Source organism: Phocoena phocoena, chromosome 4 (genome assembly GCF_963924675.1).
Source record: "Phocoena phocoena chromosome 4, mPhoPho1.1, whole genome shotgun sequence".
NCBI lineage: Eukaryota > Metazoa > Chordata > Mammalia > Artiodactyla > Phocoenidae > Phocoena > Phocoena phocoena.
In genome coordinates this window covers 37937950-37960809 of record NC_089222.1, presented here as the reverse complement: position 1 = coordinate 37960809, position 22860 = coordinate 37937950, and the positions used below count along the sequence as shown (strand labels likewise).

Below are 22860 nucleotides of genomic sequence, written 5' to 3'. Positions count from 1 at the left end.
AAGCCATTGTAGAGGAGGCTGCCCTGTCCACAGGGACACCCACCTTCTTCTCCTAGTACCTACTTCACTGTTCCACAGTTGTCTGCTTGTATCTAGGACTCTTAATCTCTTTTTTTTTGCGGGGGGGGGGGGCTTTCCCATTTCTGAGGTTCTTTTCCACCCCCCCACCCAAAGATGGCTGTTTCTCCCAATTTTCTCCATTACAATTTTATGCTGACGGAAGATTTATCAATGTGTTTCACGGTAAGATGGTGCTTCTTAAACATTCCTATCATGTGACCCACTAAAGTGGACACAAAAGCGTATGTTATTAGAAGGCTTGGCTTTACCATAGAAATTTATGCAAATCTCTATTCTATACCGTAATAAAGCATTTGCTTTAAAACAATAATATTTTTCTTTATAAATCTTTGAGTAAAACTGCCAAGAAAGGAAAGTCTCCTGTCTACTCTGTGGCTTTTGTCCGACTCCCCTCAGCCACCCACAGCCACCTTATCCACACACAGCACACTTCCTGTGCTTCAGGGGAAATGCATGCCTGGCTGTGAGGCAAAGAGCAGGGAGAGGGGGTCAGTGACTGAAAAGGTGGAATGAGTTGTCCCTCTTTAATTAGACACAGAGCCCTTGTTATGCCCTGAAGTTTTATATATTTCCATGCCACATTTTATGAGGCTCCCTCACATAGACATAAAGGTCTTCTGTCTTCTGGAGTATTAATGACAATAATTTACACTAATTTAGCACGTATAATGTACTTGGTTTTGTTCTGAACACCTTATGTATATTAACGCATTTAATCTGCACAACAACCTTATTATAGCATAGGTCTGTTGTTGTTATTATCTTGTTTTGCACATGAGGAAACTGAGGCACAACAAAGGGGAGTAAATTACTCAAGGTTACCCAGCTAGTAAGTGTCGGGGTCAGGATTTGAAAGTAAGCAATCTGGCTCTCCTCTGCTTTTTTGTAAATAGATTAATTTATTTTTGGCTGCGTTGGGTCTTCGTTGCTGCGCACGGGCTTTCTCTAGTTGTGGCGAGCAGGGGCTACTTTTCATTTCGGTGCGCGGACTTCTCATTGCGGTGGCTTCTCTTGTTGCGCAGCATGGGCTCTAGGCACGTGGGCTTCAGTAGTTGTGGCGCGTGGGCTCTAGAGCACAGGCTCAGTAGTTGTGGCACACAGGCTTAGTTGCTCCGCGGCATGTGGGATCTTCCTGGACCAGGGCTTGAACCCGTGTCCCCTGCATTGGCAGGCGGATTCTTAACCACTGCGCCACCAGGGAAGTCCCTCTCCTCTGCTTTTAACCACAGAGAACACTTGGGCAAGTTATAAATGACAGACTTGTATCCAGCAAGGTGGACCCGGAAGCCGTGATAGAGCATCACAGTTACATTTATGAAGTTAAATGCTAACTACAGGGCTCCTCTGGGAACCACAGAAAGCTTTCTCTGTTTTCTGAGAGCATGCCCTTTATATGCGTGGCTGCCCAGTGTGTGTGTGACCACCTGGTGCTCCTCTGGGACAGAGCAACACTATGGACAGTCTCTCTTCCCTGCTTGGCTTTCACTGCCATTCAACTTTTACATATGAACCTCCTTCAATATAGGAAGTTGAAGGATAGACACAGACGATTGAGTAAACTACCATCTACGACATAAGGCAGGAAAAGGTAAGTGCTAAATAGAGAAAGAGGCATCGATCGTGCGGTACAGGTGAGAAGGGAGAATTGTTAATCCCACCACGGCTTCCCAGGCTAAGGAAGCAATGAGCAGTGTTTTTTAAACAAAGAGCACTGCTTTTCAAAAATATTTATTATGCTTTCCAATCAATTAAACAAAGATACATTGGTTAATATATAAAGTAAGTACCTGTACTACCAAGCTAATACGTTATAAAATATATATAATGGCACCCACATCTTGGCTTCAATTAAAAGGAACCAAGGCTCCTTAGAGAAATGGCTGATTACAGGGCTGGGGAAAGCACAGGTGAGCTTGGAACACCTTGTGCTGGGAAGCAAAATAAGTCCTTAAAAAAGAAAAAAGATGGAGACATGCCAAAAGAACACAAAAGACCTGTCAAAGATGCTTCAAATGGCCATGTTGGGGATAACTGTAGCAACAAAATAATGATAGTAATGAATCATAAATCTTTGGAAAAAAATCAGAATCCACGAGTTCATACTGATATAAATAACTGAATAAAATTATTAAGTAACTGAATAAATAAATGGGGAGAAGGGAACTCTCTTCCCTACAGTATAATGCCAGCAGAAATTATGATGGAAATAGAAAAATCACCATCTGGCAAACACCACAGTACTAGTTTCAGGCAAGAATCATTGAAGAGTACTAAAATCAAGTAGGCAAAATGTGATGAGAAATAAGATATTTGCATAATTTTGAAGTGTCTCCCCCAAAGATACTCACTGGAGTGATATATGAATACACACACATACCTAATACATACTAAAGGAAAAGGTATATACTAAAGGAAAAATAGTAACTTTACAAAGTAACTTTACAATGGAGAAATCACCTTAACCAAGTGAGCAAAGTTAACATCATCACTAATGGGAAAAACAGACAGTATGCACCCCCTGATGTAATACACCAAGAAGGACACAACATCATTTCTGTGGTACTCTTGCCAAAAATGCCTAACCTGAATTTAATCACTAGTAAACATCTGAAAAACTCCAACTGAGGGACATTCTACAAAATAACTGGCTAATAGTATTCTAAAGTGTCAAAATTATGAAAGACAAAGAAAGAATGAGCAACTAATCCAGCTTAAAGTAGCCCAAGACACATCACAGTGAACTGCAACATGTGATTTTGAGTTGGATTTGGGCCAGAAAAGGATATTAATGGGATGATTGGAGAAATATGAATAAGATCCATAGATTATACAATATTATTGTGTCAATGTAAATTTCCAGATTTTGATACTTACACAATGGTAATGTAAGATGCTAACAGGGAATCTGGGTAAGGGGTATATAGGAGTCTTTTGTACTATTTTTGCTACTTTTTAATGTCTGAAATTATACCAGTGGATAGTTTAAAAATAGAAAAAGTAAAACATATACAGCAAATAGAAACTTTAAAAATAATGATATAAAATAAGTGGAAATTATGTTTTCTTTTCATCCTGCAAAGGGTTATCTGGCACAGCCTGCTTTGGAGGCCACCGAGGGAGGGAGTCTGGCTCAGCACAGCTAGTTTAGGAAATGGTGGGTGGGTCTCTGGTGCTGGCGTGTTTTTGGAAGGATGCAGTGAGAAATGGGTTGGCTTCTGATCATGGAATCTGGGGTAGGAAAGCTAGTATTGATTGTGTATTTCTAAATCCCCAGGACTATGCCTGGACTTGGACAGCCATGATATCATAGTTAATGTTGACAACTCAATACCACTGGCATTTTTATCTCATTTGTGTGTATGTGTGGTTATTGTTCTAATCTCTAGCTTTGTCAAAGTAACACATGTCAAAGTAACACTTGCAGTGTTTAAAGAGTCGATGCCAAAAGGCTTGTAACAAAAAGCAGCAGTCTTTTGACTTTGCCTGCACGCCAGAGGTGGTAACCACTTCCAACATATGTAGCTGTTTTTTCTGATATTAACCTCTACATTTCTCAATAATATGTACATATTATTTTCTTGGCCCAGTTTTAAAATTTATTTATTTATTTATTTTTGCGGTACGCGGGCCTCTCACTGTTGTGGCCTCTCCCGTTGCGGAGCACAGGCTCCGGACGCGCAGGCTCAGTGGCCATGGCTCACGGGCCCAGCCACTCCGCCGAATGTGGGATCCTCCCAGACCGGGGCACGAACCCGTGTCCCCTGCATCGGCAGGTGGACTCTCAACCACTGTGCCACCAGGGAAGCCCTAGCCATTATATTTTTTAATGGCTAAGGTTTTTTTTTCTAGTTCTATGCTGTTCTTGCTCTCTCTTTCATCCTGTTCTTATTTAATTGATGCCATATCTTCTCTTATCTCATCAAGTATATTAATTATAGTTTCTTTGAACATTCTTATATCTCTCTGCATTAGTCTGTTTTCTTTTCTTCTACTTACTTGAGGTCTCTTTTTTTCATCAGTAGCTTTCTTTGAATGTCAGGTGATTCTTGGGTTTCCGTTCACATTTAAGAATAAAGTGCTAAAATTGTGCGTGGACGGCATTTGTCACTGTGGGAGAAGTTAGGGCACTTGTCACCTTTTCCCACTGGGATTTTCTTCCACACAATGTAGATTTTTTTTTTTTCTGGGATAGTTTATTTTCTCCAGAGAAATATTCTATTATTTTCTGCCTGGGGAAAGTGTAACTTGGCTGTTAGTGACCTGGAGGTAAGTGAGAGGAGAGGTCTGGGGATCTCAAACTTCATAATTCTTTTTTTTTCCAGCCTGGCCTCACCTTCCTCTGTATCTGGTACCCCTCAGTCTAGAGCCTCTCAACCCAATTTCTCGAGGTAATGTATCTCTTGCCTCCTTCACTGGAGGGGAAAGGCAGGACCCTGCCTGCAGACCTGGGGATATGGAGCTCTAATGGTTCTGTATAGTTTTTTGAAAAACTGCCTTGTTTCTAGCTCCCACCTCACCCCCATCTTCTGTGACATTTGTGCCTCTCATGCCTTAACCATTCGGAGGTTGTGTGGTACAAATTAACTTGCTTCTTGTGGGCACTTTAAATAAATCTTTCCTCAGTTTTGCTAAGTCATTTACCATTCCTCCATCCCTTTTCCACTTTCATATATATTGGTCCAGGTTTCCAGTTGTCTGCTACTTTCATCAGAAAGGAAGTTTCTATTTCTGTTCCTTGTATGTTATTTTTTTTTTTTAAGAGAAAGGAGCAGAAATATATTACTTGGTCATCCTAAATCAAGAGGTTTCCTCACTGTTTTCCAAATGAGGAAACTGAGACTCAGAGATTAGATGGCTTTCACTTCCTCACCCACTCCCTGTTTCGCCCAAACCACTTTTTGTCAAAGTTATTGACGATCTCCACACTGTTAACACCAATGGACAATTCACAGTTCTCATCTTACTTGACCCATCAGTAGCATTTGATACAGTTGATTACTTCCTCTTCCTTGATATGTTTTCTTTACCTGCTCCTTGGGCATCACACTCTTCTCCCCCTCCTCCCAACCTCCTAATACTGGAATCTCCAGGGCTCAGTCCTTGGTCCTTTCCTTCTATGTCCTTTTATTGCTTTTTCTGTCTTTCTGTTTTTACTCCCTGTGTGGTTTTATCAATTCTCAAAGCTTTAAATACCATTTACATGCAGACAACTTCCAAATTTGCATCTCCATCCCAAGACTGTCTCCTGAGTTTCAGAATCAGTGTCCAACTGCCTACTCAACATCTCCATTTGGATGTCTCATGAACATCTCAAGCTCAAGATGGCTAAACCCAGACCCCCGATCTTCCCCCACAAACCAGCTCCACCTATGGTATTCCCCATATCAGTTGCTGGCAGCTCCATTCTTCTGTTGACTCAGGTCAAAAACCTTGGCATCATTTTTCACTCCTTTCTTTCTGTTACACCCACATCTAATCCATCAGGAACTTCTGGCTCTACATTCAATATTTCTCTAAATCAGACCACTTTTACACTTCCACAGCTAGCACCCTTGTCTGAGCCATTATCATCTCTCACCTAGATTGTTACAACTCTTTCTTTTTTTTTTGGCCACACCTCGCGGCACGCGGGATCTTAGTTCCCTGACCAGGGATCAGGGATTGAACCCACACCCCCTGCAGTGGAAGCGGGGATTCTTAACCACTAGACCGCCAGGGGAATCCCTAAAGTTATTTCCTAACGTGTCTCCCTGCTCCTACATTTGCCCCTTTATAATTTATTTTAATTCCAGGCCAAAGGGATCCTTTAAAAATGTAAGTCAAATCACATCACTTCTTTGTCCAAAATTTGGAGGGTCCCAAAAGATCTGGACCCTGTAATCTCTCTAAACTCACCTTTTTCTGCACTCCTCCTTCCTGACCTTCTGCAGCCACTCTGGTGTCCTTGATGTTCCCCAAACACAGCAGGATGCTCCCATCTCAGGGCCTCTGCACTGTTTCTACAGCCAGAAACACTATCCTTATCTCCCTCCCAGTTACTCACTTTACTCCTTCAAGTCTCTACCTTTTCAGTGACCACTCCTGACTGACTCCCAGCATTCCCATTTTCATTACCCTGTTCTACTTTTTCTTTATTCCATGACACTTATCATCTTCTAATAGCCTATATAAGTTAATTTTTATTGTTTTACTGTTTATTTCCTGTCTCTCCTGCTAGAACAACTGTGTCCCACAGGGATGGGGATCTTTGTCTATTTTGTTCTCTTGTCTATCCCATGCACCAAGAACAATGTCTAGTGTATAGCAGGCACTCAAAAATATTAGTTGAATACGAATAAATGAATGAGGCAGGTTTTAGACCTGAGTATTTTTACTATATAATGTTCTCTTCTGGGCCATCCTGAGTGTGGTATGATGACATTATGTTTTGAGGAGGGGCTTGTGAGATTTGTACTGTGCTTGAGAAGGAAGTAGGGGAAATGGATGGGAGAAATAAAATTTCCTTCTTTTTCCCTTCCCCAATTTTTCTTTTTGGTCCCCATATCTCCTCTTTTTGCTTTCTGTTAAGTTTTGTGTGCATTCTTATGTCATTTTGTTTTCTCTCTTGTCTTATTATGCACTCATTTCTAGGGGTAATTTGGTTCATTCCATCACCAAATATACTTCCATTTTCCATGTGAGTGATACATTTTCTTTTTTCATGCAAGTAAAGGAAGATATTGATAATACTAAACTTTCCTCTTCTTTCTACTGCTTTCCTGTGCCCAGACCTTCTGGTCCATTGGCCTTTAAAAAATAACAACAACAGGGCTTCCCTGGTGGCACAGTGGTTGAGAGTCCGCCTGCCGATGCAGGGGACATGGGTTCGTGCCCCAGTCTGGGAAGATTCCACATGCCGCGGAGTGGCTGGGCCCATGAGCCATGGTCGCTGAGCCTGCGCGTCTGGTGTCTGTGCTCTGCAACGGGAGAGGCCACAACAGTGAGAGGCCCGCATACCGCAAAAAAAAAAAAAAAAAAAAAACAACAAAAAATGAATTTTCTTATATAAATAAATTCTGTATTGACTCTACTAGGGTTTCAGAAAGTTGTCTAAAAGGATCTCATTTAGTTATTAATTTTGTATGATTGGTTTCATTGAAGCTAGTCACACTGGTCACCTTTCAGTATTTAAAACAAATAAATAAAACCTAACATAAAAATGCATTTAGAATGGATGGATAAAGTTCAAACTGCAGAGGTCGAGGTTTTGTGGCTTATCATCTTTTCTAGTGTTTGAACACTGACAAACAATTACTCCCCAAAATAGAAGTGACACTTTCAAAAGTCCTCAGATACCTCGGGAGGGTTTGCGAGGTACAAGGGATGTCTGTGTGTAGTGTACACATTTCATACTGGTGACCAAGAGCGTTATTTTGTTATTTGTGGAGATCTGAATCTTTAGCACACAAGGTTTTCCTGAATTTCCAATTATATTGGACATAATGGTATTATAAAGCAAACAAATTTGTTTTCTGAAATTAATGGAAGAGTTAATTTTTTCATGTGTAATTTAAGTCAGATCAATTTAAAATTAGGTATTTAAACATATGTAAATAGTATGTGGAACAAGCATACTCGTTATAATGTAATTACAACCCAGCTTTATTTTTTAATCTCCCGCTAGCCCTTTACATTCAGTAGGAACAATGAAAACTTGGCCCTGATGAAAACTCAGACTGGTCCCACAGCTTTTCTGCCCACTCTTGGGTAATAGACAGTCCTGACACCCTTTTAGATTGTAAACACAGCCTCTAGAGATCTCAGTCAAAGCTCCAAACTCAAATTCCTTTCCCTTTCCTAGCTGGGACCTGCTTAGGCTGAACACCTGCAGCAGTGGGTAGTGAGATGGGGCATGGCTGGCTTCTCTATTCCTCTACTTTCTGCTTCTCCCCTGAGCCCTCTCCTAGTGGCTCTGGGTGTCCAGCTCTATCCCACACCCTCCAAGGAGGCTGTCCTCCTAGAGAACAGACCCAAGATGACCCCACACGGCAAACATTCACAGTTGCCCTTCCGGTCGCCCCCAGGGAGGCTACACTCTCCTGGCTGCACCGTAGAGATTCAGCCCACTTCTCCAGCTCTAGATGTGCCAGACATGAGTCAGCTCCCAAGCCTATCTACTCCCCAACTATGGGGCTCACAGCATAGTTTTCTCCAGATATGCCCTTCTCACTAGATCCTTTCTCCTTTTCTCTTTCAACTTTTATTTTCTTAAAGCAAGGTGAGGGGACTCCAGAGGCATAGAACTGAGAGTGAGGGAAAGTTCGTCTTTACGGCAGAATGCCCATTCATAAATGGGGGAGGGTAATTGTAATAACTCCCTACTATAATAACTGCTGCAGGCAGGGATCGGCAGTGGATGCCAAATCCGGGTTGTGAGGAACCAGGCTATTCACGTGGTCACAAAGAATCACACCCCAGCATATTTATTCACTATGGTACCAAGTCTTAAAGGTACCGTCACAGTGGAGAAAACTGACAGATATCACCTTAACCGAGTGATCAACTTTAATATGACCAGTAGTAGAGAGTGACCCTCCTGGGACCGCAGAGAGACACACTGAGAAGGACCCAACATCACCTGTGTATCTTCTTGCCAAAGAGGCTTGATCTTAATATAATCATGAGAAAACAATCAGACAAATCCAGACTGAGAGACATGCTCCAAAACAACTGGCTTGGATTTTTTAAAAAAATGTCATTGTTGTTAAAGAGAAAAAAAGGTGAGGAACGATTTTAGACTATAAGAGATTAAAAAACCATTACTACTAAGTGCAATGTGGGGCTCTTAATTGAATCACAGACTCATCTCCCTCTCAAACAACAACAACGGAATCCTAAAAAGGACATTTTAGGAAATTTAAGTATGGCTTGTGTAGACAACAGTGGTGTATCAACGTTAAAGTTCTTGAGTGTGATGAGTGCATGATGCTTTTGTGGAAGAATGCTGCATCTCAGGAGAGAGAGAAGAAAGTATTTATGGGTGAAAGGTCACAGTGCAAGAGAACAAGAGAGGGCAAAATAGAGGCAAAATATAGCACAATTTGGTAAATCTAGGTAAAGAGCATTGGCTGTTTATTGCTTCAACTTTTCTGTAGGTTTTTAATTTCTCAAAATAAAATGTCAGGGGAAGAAAGAGACACGGAGCCAGCTCTGGCCCTTTTCCTTTGCGAGTACAGTAAGTCCCCTACATATGCACCTGCAAGGTGCAAATTTTCAAAGATGGGAACGTGCGTTCGCATGTCCAATCACCTAAGTTAGTTCATGTGTCTGGTGTACACTGTCACGTGTGTGCATACTCTACAAGTGGTTGTGCTTTTGTGTACTTTACTGTACAGTACTCTATAGAGTACAGTATCTTTATTTCAAGCCCAGGATGTCCGGAAGCAAGCGTAAAAGCAGCGGTGATGTAGCTGGTACTACTGTACTTTTCAAGGTACTGTACTGTAAGATTAAAACTGTTTTATTTATTTTTTGTGTTTGTTTTCTATGTATTATTTGTGTGAAAAGTATTATAAACCTATTACAGTACAGTACTATACAGGTGATTGCGTTAGTTGGGTACCTAGGCTAACTTTGTTAGACTTATGAACAAATTGGACATAAAACGCGCTCTTGGAACAGAATTCGTTCATATGTTGGATACTTACTATATACAAATGAAGATTTGACATCTCTCTTTGAAATTCACCAATTTTCAGCTGTGTCTCCATGCCTGGTTGAAACTTCAGTTACGACACCTTAATATATGTATTATACACACACACACACACACACACACACACACACACACGTAACTAACAATCTCAAAATATTTGTGCAGGGCATTACGAATCAAACGTTCCCATTTATCTCACGTTATTGTCACAACAATCTTGGAAATAGCTAGACCAGGTACTGTTTCTATTCTTCCCATTTTCCAAATGAAAAACGGAGCAGCAGTAACTGAGCAACTCAAGCAAGTTCACACACCTAAGACTATCACCCTCGTCCTCTGATTGCAGATCCTGTATTTTTTCATTACACATATTCAACATCCAGGAGGGCTTTAAAAAGCCATTGAGCCTTTCATTACTTCATTTTTTACAGAAAGTGAGAGAGAGTCTTAAGGGTATTTGTTTATCCCCACTGTCTGAGAATTCCAGATTAGCCATGCCACAGGTGGCTCTGCTCAGCCCACTGAATTCACATACTAGTAAACCCTGAGCGAGACGCTGCTCTGACAGACAGGTAAAACCCACAGCCCCACCTGCCCGGGCTGGAGAGCTGGATAATGTTAGTCTCCCCATGTCACCGCAGATCAGCTACAGCACAATGAGGAACTTAAAAAGATGAATTCCCCTGAGATTGAGTTGACATCCCCTCAGTATATGGAGGTGAATATTGTCACAACTCCAGCTACTTTCAGAGAGATAACTCACACAGAAGGAAGCTCCCATGAGTCACAAACCCACAGCCCCAGAATACTAAGCAATTCTGTTTCCACCTGACAGCTGGGGTGAGCAGAAGCCGTCTCCGTTCTCTCTCTTTTTTTTCTTGATTAAAAACAACTTAAGGAAAAAAAAAAAAAACACCCTTTCTGAGCTTGGTGAAGACCACAGATTTGTGGTGAGGAGGTACAACGGGCCTCCAGACACATGGCCCACGTTGTTTCTCCTTTTGTGTGTTACTAGTGATAGCAGTTGTATCCCTTCTGCCTTCACTGTTGACTGAAGATGTGAAGAAAGGGAAAAAAGGGAGAGAGAGTAGAGGAAGTAGGTAAATTGCATAGAATATTACCAGGATACTCCCTTCCAAAAGGATTTTATGAAATGAGGTTAGGAATCTTTGGCTTCCATAGAAAGCACAAAATACACCCATAAATGTTTACAAATTATTATCGGGAATATTGTTTCCTTTAAAGCCAGCTTATCACATATTTTCTTTAGCCTTGGCAAACTTAACTTCTCAGTATGTTCTAAAACTCCTATTCTCTCTATGGAATCTAGTTGGAAAATGAAAATTGTTAACCAGGGCTCTGTTCCTGTTAGATACATATCAGAGTGATCCATGGTCCAAACTCTGGAAATTTTTCCAATGGCCCTAGAAGTTGACTCTGCAAATCTGAGGCAGCATGCCAACAAGTAAGGGTGGTGAACTCCGTAATGTGCCTTTGCTGTGTTACTTAAGATTATTCAGTTCTGCTCAAGAAAGTGAGAGAAGTGAATAAGGAGGATAAATGAAACTGGCTAGAGAAACAAGAAGCTTGTGAGACAGGCAGAGTTCACATAACAGTAAGACTAAGTGGATTAGTAAGCTCTGAGTCATGGTAGCCATAGACAAAGTAGAAAATGTGTGTACTGAGCATTGAGGGAAGGGTGATGATATTCACAATGATATTCACAATGCATCCTTATGCCTATGACATGAAACACAAAACATTCAAGATACACTAAATAGGGCTTCCCTGGTGGCGCAGTGGTTAAGAATCTGCCTGCCAATGCAGCGGGCACGGGTTTGAGCCCTGGTCCAGGAAGATCCCACATGCCACGGAGCAACTAAGCCCATGCCGTACAACTACTGAGCCTGTGCTCTAGAGCCCGTGAGCCACAACTACTGAGCCCCCGTGCCACAACTACTGAAGCCTGTGCGCCTAGAGCCCGTACTCTGCAACAAGAAAAGCCACCGTGGTGAGATGCCTGCTCACTGCAATGAAGAGTAGCCCCTGCTCGCCGCAACTAGAGAAAGCCTGCACGCAGCAACGAAGACCCAATGCAGCCAAAAGTAAAATAAATAAATTTAAAGAAAAAAGATACACTAAATATACATGAACCATATGAGGACTCAAAGTCTTTTTTTTTGTATACTTTTCATTGTCAAGTGTGGTCTTAAATTAGTCACCCACTGGTGACCCCATTCTGGCTTCAAAAATCCTCTGTGCAAGAAATGCAAAGAGTCCATATCTGCACATCAGACTAACTGGTGAACTACAGTTAATGGCTAGGTGGATTTGTCCCTGAGTCTTTCCAATAGAGCAAGTGTGCTATTGACCCAGGCACCTTCTGTCTGCTGGTACAGATATTCAAAAAATATCAATTGAATGAATGAGTGAATCTTATTATTGAGTTTTTTTCTAGATACACTTTTGAAAATAAAATCACAGGCTTAAGATCACCTTTTGACTGAATAGATTAACCCTGGAAAATCTATAATTACATAATTTTAAAGGGCATGGAGAATTTCAGAGCAAAAATTTCAAGGAGAAAAATGTGAGCTAGAAAATAATTCTATTACCAACTGTGTACCTTGATTCTACATGGCCTCACCGCAGACCCTGGCTAACCCTGCAGCTTGGCTACCTTCATTTGATTTTCATCACCTAATTTTAGGGTCTTAGTCGTCTCCTATGCTTACCTTTGAGAGAGACCCAGAGAGAAGGGAGCTTTATGTGTATGTGTGTTGTGCGGGGCGTTCTAGAAATGAGGCTTCTGTTTCTTCCCCTGCTGTGAGTGAGGTGCTGTACCCACAATGCTAACTCCTTCAGAAGCCACTTTATATGTTACCTCCATTTTCAGGGGAGGAGACTGAGCCTCAGTGAGGATAGAAACTTGCCCTAGGCATACAGTCTAACAGGTAGCAAAGCCAGGATTTAAAGCTGTGTCTATCTGATGCCTTCCCAGTCCATTTTATAGAAATATTGTCCTAATGAGAAGGAGGCCCACGATGACAGAAACATGAGATTTTTCTAAAAAACCACACCAGAGACTGAAAGAACACAAAATGAACTCAACCATCCCCCCATGTTATTTCTTAGAATGAATGAAATTAATTTCTTTTTTAACAGCATGACTTGGTGTTCTGTAAAGGATAAAATATCAGCTGAATACGTCTAAAGCAGCAGTAAACTGTTTGGTGAATTCACAGTTAAAATGGAAATAAAACTGATTTAGTAAAATTGGAACACAATTTTTTTTTTTTGCCATGGGCTTGGTAGGGTTTGGCTCATCCTCTTAGATATGAAAATCACTTTCTCCAAATTAATTTCTTGAAAACTAGCTGTCCTAGCCTTTCAAGCCAGGAGGTTAGATTGATCTGACGAACACCAGAATCCCTCAGAGCATCCTGGCCAGGGTCATAAATGAAATGGGTTAGATAATTTTAATATTTGATATAGTAATCCTCAGGGGCAACTGAACTGCAAAAGAATCATGCCTCCATTCGTTTCTGCTCATTTAGGTATCAGCTAGATTTCTGGAGAGAGATCTGGCATCTGGATGCTGCTGTTAAGAGAGATGAGGAGAAATGGGATGTAAAGAGTGTCCTGGCGCCCTTTGCCAGCAACCTATCCTTCTTAATATCACCCTAAAATATGCTGAACCAGATCAGGTACCAGAATGTTCATAGATGTTAGGAAACCAAAATAGGTTTTCAAGTAGAGAAAGGTGATGGTGGATCTATTTAACGTTAGAGCTTCATTCATTCAATCAAACAACTTGTTCACTCATCCATCTAATCATCCATCTATCTATCCATCCATCCACACAATAAATACTTATTGAGCCCCCAGTATGTGTCTGGTGCTCTGCTAGACTTGAACTAGAGTTTATAGACCTGTGTGGCCAAATAGTAGCCACTAGCCACATGTGGTTATTGAGCACTTGAAATGTGGCTGGTCCAAATTAAGATGTGCTATAAGTGTGAAATACATAACAGATTTCAAAGACTTAGTATGAAAAAAAGTAATGTAAAATATCTCCTCAGTAATTTTTATATTGATTTCATGTTGAAATGATAATTTTTTATATATTGGCTTAAATTAAAATATATTTTTACAATTAATCTCACCTGTTTCTTTTTACTTTTTAAATGTAAGTAATAGAAAATTGAAAATACGTATGTGGCTTTCAAAATATTTCTATGGAACAACACTGTTATAGCCTATTGGCAGAAGATTTCTTCCTATTATGTTCTTTTGCGGGGGACAGATTGAGGGTGTTTTTCAGGGAAGACAATAAAATACAAAGGCAGAAGGGATGATCCATGGTGGTTAGACAATATTTCTAGGTTTGGGGATCATTACATTTTTGTTCTGAAAACTTCACTTTGGATGCTAAATATCCAGGTCCAGTGTTCCGGAATTGAGAAAGTGTAGAAAATTTGGGATCCTGCAATGTTTGCCACTCTCTGGTATTTCCTGAGCTGTCATTGGATGTCCTAGATTCCTGAATATCTGTAGATTCCTGCTGGCATATGTGGACAGTAAAAAGATGGCTTAGAAAGAAGGAAATTCTTTTGGAATAGGTTGTTTGACATGATGATGTTATGGGAATTAAGTGAAGCTAACTTTGATCTTGTCTCTCTTATTTGAAATAAGACATCTGGGTTGTTTTATGTCTGCATTGACCTAATAGCAGGAAAAAAATAAATAATTTGAACTGTAATTAGATTGAGAATAACATCTAATGACTCTGGGAGTTTGCGAGATTAACTAGTTTTGGCAAAAAATTCTAAATAAATAAAAGAGGACTCAATTCCAAATTTTTTTAAATTAAAATTTAATTAAAATATAATTTAATTTTAAAATCATCATATTCTCAGATCAATGAATTTAGTGGCCTTTCTTCTTTCCTTTTTTAAAAAGCTACATAAACTAAAATGGGTCCCCTCTTTTTTCTACTATTCACAAGTGGTACATGGTTTATAGCCTCCTTTCATGCCCGCAGTCATGCTCAGTTATTTCCTCTCTGGATCAATGAGAAGAGTATGGATGGAGAAGTTAGCCCAGCACTTGTGAATGACAGAAAACCACACCAAAAACTCCTAGTGCAGGTCCTCAGACACACAAATGCTCTGTGTCTATCCATGTCCAACATGATTCATGTTGGAATGAACTTTCTCTTGACTAATGAGCTTAAGAGAAGATTTTGAAATATACTTTGGGGATTTATGGAAGTGAGAGACTTAAGAATGTGAGTATCATGGAGCTCAAGGAACTGTCAGTGACTCTACTGGGAAGAACACAGAAGTATAAGAAAGAAGAAATGGGACATGGGACTGATCTTTTCTGGAATTGGAAAACGTGCCATCAACGCCAGATATTATAGCAGAGACAGATGGCATGGCAGGTGCTGTGAAAGAAAAATGAATTACTACTAGGTGAACCAGAAAAAATAAACAAGAAGGACAGAGGAAAAAGTATACAAGTTCCCCTCTGTTGTCAGGAACATCTTCCCATAGCTGTAAAATGTCTAATCACATTCCACAGGGTTGTAGATTACAAAGGCAGTCTCACCTCCTTCTCCATTGGTTGCACTTCGGGAATTTATGGCCATTCTTTTGAAAGGACTCACTTTTTGTCTAGTGGCTTTCTAAGGAAGGAGGGAAGGCAACAACGAATTTGATACATGATGCCAATATTATGAAGATGCTACTGCTAATCTTTTTCTGGCTCAATTTGTTGTCATCTGATATGTAGAAACTGGATGAAACTCGCGTTGGTTTATTCCCAATTAACATCCTTTCATGGTGCGAATCAAGAGGATGGGGTTGGCATTTTAATAAATTTAAATCAAAGTTGTTTAAAATGAGTCTTAGAAAGCTGGGCTAAGTTCTCTCATTAGTTCCCCAGGGTTTAATATAGGTGCCTTGGCAAAATCATAAGTTAGGGTGTGTTGTGGGTCCATGGAATTGATGGGAATGGTTGAAACCAATAAAGGTGATCTACAAATGTTAAGGGTTTACCGTGAGGCACACATACAAAGAACAGTGCCAACATATGTAGATTTAATATAGGAAAATTCAGCAATATGCACTTGGCAACCACTGTTCCATCTCTTATATTAGACAGAAATGGATGCAGTTGAGCCTAAAATTGCCAATGTGAGTTGCTAAAGTAAGAAAAGTATGTGAATGATATTAAGGCCGTTACCAAAAAAAAAAAAAGGTGTCTGGGAAAGTATCTAGTGATGGTTTTGTCACTATATATGGAGAAGAAATTGAGTAATTAAAGGCTATAGAGTAACACTGACAACAAGTCATTACTATAGGGTTTTCAAGGGTAATTTTGACTATACGTAACATTTAGTTTTCCATTGTTTTTAGAAACCCTAATAGCCTTCCTAAGGTAGAACTTTCACTCACATACACACATATATGATTCACAAAATCATTGCAAAAATGAAACTTAATAACAACACGGAATCCAGACATAGCTTACACACCTTTTTTTTTTTTTTTTTTTTCATTTTTAGAAGAGAAAATGCACCCAAGGCTACCTGGAAATCCCTGTCTATTTCTTATTTTTTTCTTATTTCCTATTTCTTCTTCTCTCTGTTGCCCAGATCAGTCCTTTCCTCTGTTACAGTAAAGAAGGAAAGACTAAATATAGAGAATGAGTTTCTAGAGACTAATACCAAACTGGCCCTTCCATCTGGCTCACCTTGGAACAAATGAGTATATTGTTTGAGGATACACATTTTCTGCAAAGCTAGGGAGACATCACAGGGAAGCTATTTCAATCTGGAATAAGTCCTACATGGGGACTTGCCTGTAGTGTGAACCTGCTAAGTCATCCCAGAGGAATAATAAGCCTCGGAGTCTTATGTGCCAGCCAGGAGTGGATCTCCCTTTGCTGGGGGTGGGAGAGAGAAGGCTACATTCCAGCATAAGGAGGTTGGTTGCTGCAGAGCTTTGAAATGCCATGTTTCTTGACCTTATCAACAAGTACAAATCTCTACTTGACACCCTTCATTAGACTTCTGAACTTGGACAATGACTCATGATAAAACAGCTTCCAGGGCTTCCCTGGTGGCGCAGTGGTTGAGAGTCTGCCTGACGATGCAGGAGACATGGGTTCATGCCCCGAACCCTGGTCTGGGAAGATCCCACATGCCACAGAGCAGCTAGGCCCGTGAGCCATGGCCCCTGGGCCTGCACGTCCGGAGCCTGTGCTCCACAGTGGGAGAGGCCACAACAGTGAGAGGCCCGCATACTACAAAAAAAAAACAACCAAAAAACAGCTTCTTATTCTGCTTTGTGGTATTTTTTGTAAGAAACTCAGAGAAAATGTAAATATTCTCTGATTCCAGCGGAGACTGGTTAATGCTGCAGTTATACATTCTATCAGGTAGCAATCTGGTTTGTTTTTGTTTTCTATGTTCTGAAGCTCCCTTCTGATAAATGTCAACACATATTAGTCTTTATATAAGAGATACCATTATCTTATCAGTATCACATAGTTTGGCTCCTAATTGAGAATTTTCTCCTTCTGTAGGTATATAATGCAAATTATAATGTTTTCTGTTTCAGAGACTTCTATATTATATCCCTCAGATTAAAGATAGTGGTAGAATGGGGAAAATGAGCCAAAAAAACCCAAAAAGATGCTGAAAAATCCCAGATGTTCTTCTTTCCTGTACATAGCATAATTGCAAAGGACATTTTTCCAAAGAGGAAAATAGTCACTAGGCACTTAAAATGGGAAGCAATTTCAGTCTTTCACAGCTGCCACTGAATGGCATTTTACTTGACGATTGTGCTCACGCCATAGCTTCAGTGCTCTGTTTTAATGTGGCATTGAGAATAGTGTGACATCATATTATCCTTGCAATAAGCACTTCTTACACTAATAAAATGTTTATGATTTGCTTTATCAAACACCTATTCTTTGCTTTGATAAAAATATGCATTTTATGTCATTTCCATGGATAATTTCTTATTATGAAGTTCCAACACTGATATTGCTTTATAATAAACTCCTAATTTACTCAAATCAAAAAAGCAGAAAACTCTAAGAGAAAACTAGATATATAAATATATATTTTAACCATTTCTCTGTGGTTGTAAAAGACATAAATAGCAAGGAAAATAGTTTCCACAACTTTTATTTTCAGAAATGCAGCCTACAGAAATATTTATATACACTGCAATCATTTATAACTTCCATAACTTCTATAACCCTCTAGCAAGAACAAATCTTTACAGAACCTGATTTATTACAGGATCCTGAACTACCTTCTGAATCATCAAAACTAAATTTACCTTAGTGTAATTTTATGTCAAGTATTCTAATTCTTTAAAAATTTGTAAAATCCATGTCATATAGTAAATCTCAAATAACCAAAACATTATTTTTTTCCTTCTTTTTCCCAAATATCTTCATTCTCATTCACCTCAGGTATATGATAATCCATATGACTATAAATCTCAATTAACTAGAACCTTCTTTTAAATTTTTCCTCCCAAACTATCTTCAATCATCCTAGGTAGTTTCCATAAATAAATGCAGATTGAAGAAGATCTGGTTTTAGGAACATTCTGAAAGCTTCCACAGGGAGATACTTAAATTGTCTTTAAACAGTTGTTAACACAATGGAGATAAAATATTGCAGCTCCTTGAGAATCAAAAACCAGATTGCAACGAAGAGTCACATTTTCAAGTAGTCGCTCCTGTAAAGCCTCTGCTCATGGTAGCACTTAGCACTTATCACAACAGATTGGAGACTAATCTGACCTAGAGTCATTATAAAGTAAGAATACCCTCAGAGAACTCACTCCAAAATAATGATGGCTGGGTTATAAACTCCCCTTCCAATTACGTTTATTGTTTTAGTTGATAAAATCACAGAAGTGAAAGGAACCTGGAGAAAGTGAGCACTGTAATGGTAGGAGCCACACTCCCGGCGCCTGCAACTGCTCAAAAATTAATGAAGATGCAAGATGCGGAGCACTGACTTTGTGGGTAAATATTGAGGCTGAAAGACATCGACTGGAAAGGTTTTTATCTTTCATGTTCAGTCAAATCAGTCTGAATATATTTCATTTCCTACTGTGAGTGGAATAAGTCGTCAAGCTAGAATCAGTAACTCTAGAGTCTTTTATTACATTTCTTCACTCACCTTCCATGGGGGTGTTACTGTCTGGTCGATTTGCGAAGACTACATCCACATACTCGAGCTGCAGCCTCTGGAGGGAGCCCTTCAGTCCTGGGAACAGAAGCAGGAAAACCTCAAAAAATCTAAATATGAGCACTATTAGAAATAGTTGAAGCTTGGTTTCCTTCAAGAATTTACTTTAAAAAAGAAAAAGCATTGGATTAGTTTCAAAAAAGACATCGAATACTGTGATGTGTTTATTGGCCCCTAGAACCTTTTAAAAATATATCAAGGGCTGACGTTGTCCCCAACAAAGAAAAGCCTTAGAACTTTCTCAATGGTATTAGTGCTCCACTGGAAATCCACAGTTGGTAATGACTTTTCACGGTGGCTCCTGTGTGGCTGTGTCTAGAAGCAAAGTAATAAAAAGCAGCCTGAGTTTAACTTCTTTCTTCTTGAAAAATGCAAATTAATGTCATGTTTTGAATTACTTAATGGGCTTATAATGGGATGGAGCTATATTTATTGCATATCAAAAACAATAAAATGGTGTAAGTCATAAATAAGTGACTGATAACCCCATCATAATGTACACATGGGTTTTAATAGGAATAAAAGGGTTGGCAAATGAAGGCTTCGCTCAACATTTTACTAATGAAAACAAAAGTTCGAAGAACCTTAAATATAGCTGAGCCCTACCGTTTCTATTATTCCCCATTCTTTTGAGAAGAAACAAAAACACTAGAAGCCCTAAAGATTTAAGGGGTAATATAAAGGAGAGAGTGAGAGCTTAAAAAAAAAAATCTGGAGCCAATAATCTACGTCTCAACCCTAAACACTGAGTCACATTCCTATGATTATGCAGAAAAAATATTTAATTTCAGTAAAATTAATACTTCCCTGAGACAGAACATATTGTATATAGTATTATGCAACCAAAAAGATGACAGTGTTCAAGAATTATTTTCTCATTTCTATGAGGCACAGCATTTCCTTATCAGCCTATTTAATTCCACAGGAAGACCGGGGGTTTTTCTCTTTTTATTATAGGCGTAAAATTAATTGCATGTTAAATGAGGCGCTTATAAATTTAAATTTGGCTCATTTAAATTTGATTTTTCAAACTGGCTTATCAGCCAGCCACAATTACTTTTCTGACAGGAAGATGGAGTGCTTGAATACAGTTCTGGAAATATTTTTTCATTAATTGAGAAAGGATTGTCTGTGATGGTAGCTTGTTAAAAGAAGCACTGATGAAGAGATTAGGGCAGACAGGTGTTGTAAAGTCTAATGCCTGTTCTTAAAAAACCACTGGCTTTCAGGCTCAGGGTATTACCAGCTATCTCAATGGGCATCTTGAAATTAAATTCGGCTTAAAAAGCACTATGATATGAGCCACCTTTGGAAGCAGCTGTGTGTATGGAGGAGGTAAGGAGAGGAAAAGATAATTAAGCAAACAATAATAGGGTATCCCAAGGTCTGAAGGGTTGGAAATCTGTACTCTAGCGTGTGATCCCACTTGGGTTATTTGACCTTTTTGTGTGTGACTCAGTTCTCTAACCTGTAGTGGAGATAACAATACTTACAACCTTCAGGATCGCTGCTCCAGAGAGCAGATAAAATCAGTTGGCAAGCACTTGGTAAGTGCAACAGTCTATAGAAGTGCGGTAGTTATAACAGTGGTGCTCACATCTGGAAAGACTCAAGATGAATGGTGCCAAAGACTAGATGCCAAAGATTTTCACTGGACCTCCTGGTTTTAAAGGGAGACATTTAGTGACAGTTCTGGCCCATGCCTGGCACTGGAAACGAAGTGTCCTCCTTTCTGATGATGGCACTCTTCCTCTGTGCTCTTCTGAACAGCTCAGTGTGGGCTGAGAGAAACCAGAAGGAGCTATGACTAACTCTGACCTGTTGGAATGCAGTGTGATCAGTCACAACGTAAGTCCTTTCCTCTTCCATGCCATAAGCAAGTACTGAGTTCCAATTTGATCTGAAACTGTGCTGGGCTCTGGGGGGTTAAAGATGCATGGACATGGTATTTGTATTTATCTCCAGGGACCAAACAGTACATACTGAGAGCATCTGTTGGCAAAGGTTCATAGTTCAAGGTAATAGTATGCACCCATAAATAATGACATGGACTTGATAGAATGACAGTCCCATTGTATTCAGTCATTCCTCATCTCTCAGTTCTTTCTCCGGAAAGTCTTTTTTCTTGATATTTAGGCCAAGATTCAAGAGTATTCACGTGAGAATATAAGAAATGATGTGTTGTATCCTGTCAATGATCCACCAGGTCTCTACTCTGACTCTGAAGTGGAGTAAAAGGAGGTTGTGCACCTAAGAGACACTGTCTGCTCACTTTGAAAATCTCAATCACATAAAGTCTTGTAATCCATGGCATGAATTTTGGATTTTACTCTTTGTGAGATGGAAAGACGTTGGTGAGGGGCTGGGAGGTAAAGAAATGGAGTTAAGTTGGGGAAATGATGATATAAGATTTGTGTTTTGAACTGATCTCTTGGCCTGCTGAGAGTGACCTTCAGGGGCGAGAGTGACAGCAGGGAGGGGAGACCAGTGAGGAGGTCACTGTAGTAGACAACGCTTGGACCAAGTTGATGAGAAGTGTTCAAATTCGGGACAAGTTGTATAGGTAGAAATAAGAGGACTCTTGGTGTACTGAATATAAAGTGTGGAGGTAGAGGTATCAAGGAGGACTCTTAGATGTTTGGCCTGAGAAGTTAAGTGACTGTTAGTAAATGAGAAAGTCACGGGAGAAGCAGATTGATGGTGGTGTTGGGAGCCATGATGGGTCTGAGCAGCACATCAGTCAACCCCACGGAGCTCTTGGCTGCAGGATGGACCAGTCTGGCATTCAGAGGAGAGGTCTTCATGCAGGTGCGGCACAGGCCTTGGGATCCAGGGTACTAAATCGCGCTGGCTTCAATGACTTTGCCAGTCTCTTAGCCTCTTTGGACCTTAGTAGCCTCATCTGTCCACAGACAAAATGGAGCTAGATGGTCTTTCTGTTTTGATCTTTCATGTGACTACAAAACAAACCAGGTAGTCCTGGCTTTTTCTATTTGGATGCTTTAATCTTGTAGCAACATAAAGACATGCTAACAAGTGTCTCCTTGAGAGCCATTTAGGGTTTATCTCCAATAAACAAATCGTCATATTCTACCTCTACTTAGCAAATGTTTGTTGAGCATTGGCTTGGGGCCAAGTATTGTTTTAAGTTTAAGTAGATGTGCAAAAATGCATTAACCTTGGCTCCAGAGAGGCATCCGAATGGCTAATCATGACCTAAGGAGGTAAGTGATCCCGTGCAGCGAATGCACTTGCTGAAGGCACTTTTGACATTAGCCTGTCCCTTGGCGCTAACCCAGTGTCTGTGGGAGTGAAGACAGGAGAAGCAGGAGAAACGCTCCCTCCTCTTGAGGAGATGTCTAGATGTTAACTGGCAAGTCCTCAGAAGTCCACAGGAGAATAAATTATGTAAAGAAAATAGCTTTCAAGTGACTATAGTAAAAAGAAATCTAAGTTAATCTCTCTTTTAGGTTCTGAAGTGTAACAGGAACTGTATTGTTCATAAGGTGAAAATTGATTCAATTTAAGCCTCTTTCATGGGCGTCTAAAGGAATATGTTCATTCCAGATGTTAAGCAGTTTCGGCAGGGTTAGAGGTGGAACATGTGTTCATCATTGCAGATTTAACTCTGTAGAAACAAGGCCACGAGTAGTTTGGAAATTCTGCAATGTTCTCTTCAAATAGGCTGTGTCATCATCTTCTACTCCTATGGCATATTTGTTTTCCGATCAGGCTTGAAAAAAATGTTGCCTTAAATAATGTACACTGCTTCCCAATATAATTTTCCAGCTTCTTCTCG

General features: G+C 40.0%; 1 protein-coding gene across 5 annotated transcripts in view; it reads right to left on the bottom strand.

Moving 5' to 3' along the window:
* The window catches only part of KCNAB1 (potassium voltage-gated channel subfamily A regulatory beta subunit 1), a 416921-nt gene that overhangs the window by 38660 nt on the left and 355401 nt on the right, over positions 1 to 22860 (bottom strand). For 3 of the 5 annotated variants that reach the window (XM_065876516.1, XM_065876517.1, XM_065876518.1), the window contains exon 8: positions 18993 to 19079. The exons of the other annotated variants lie outside the window; for them this stretch is intronic. In XM_065876516.1, the coding sequence (XP_065732588.1) occupies positions 18993 to 19079 (87 nt within the window). The remainder of the gene's footprint in view (positions 1 to 18992; positions 19080 to 22860) is intronic. 5 annotated transcript variants of the gene reach the window in all.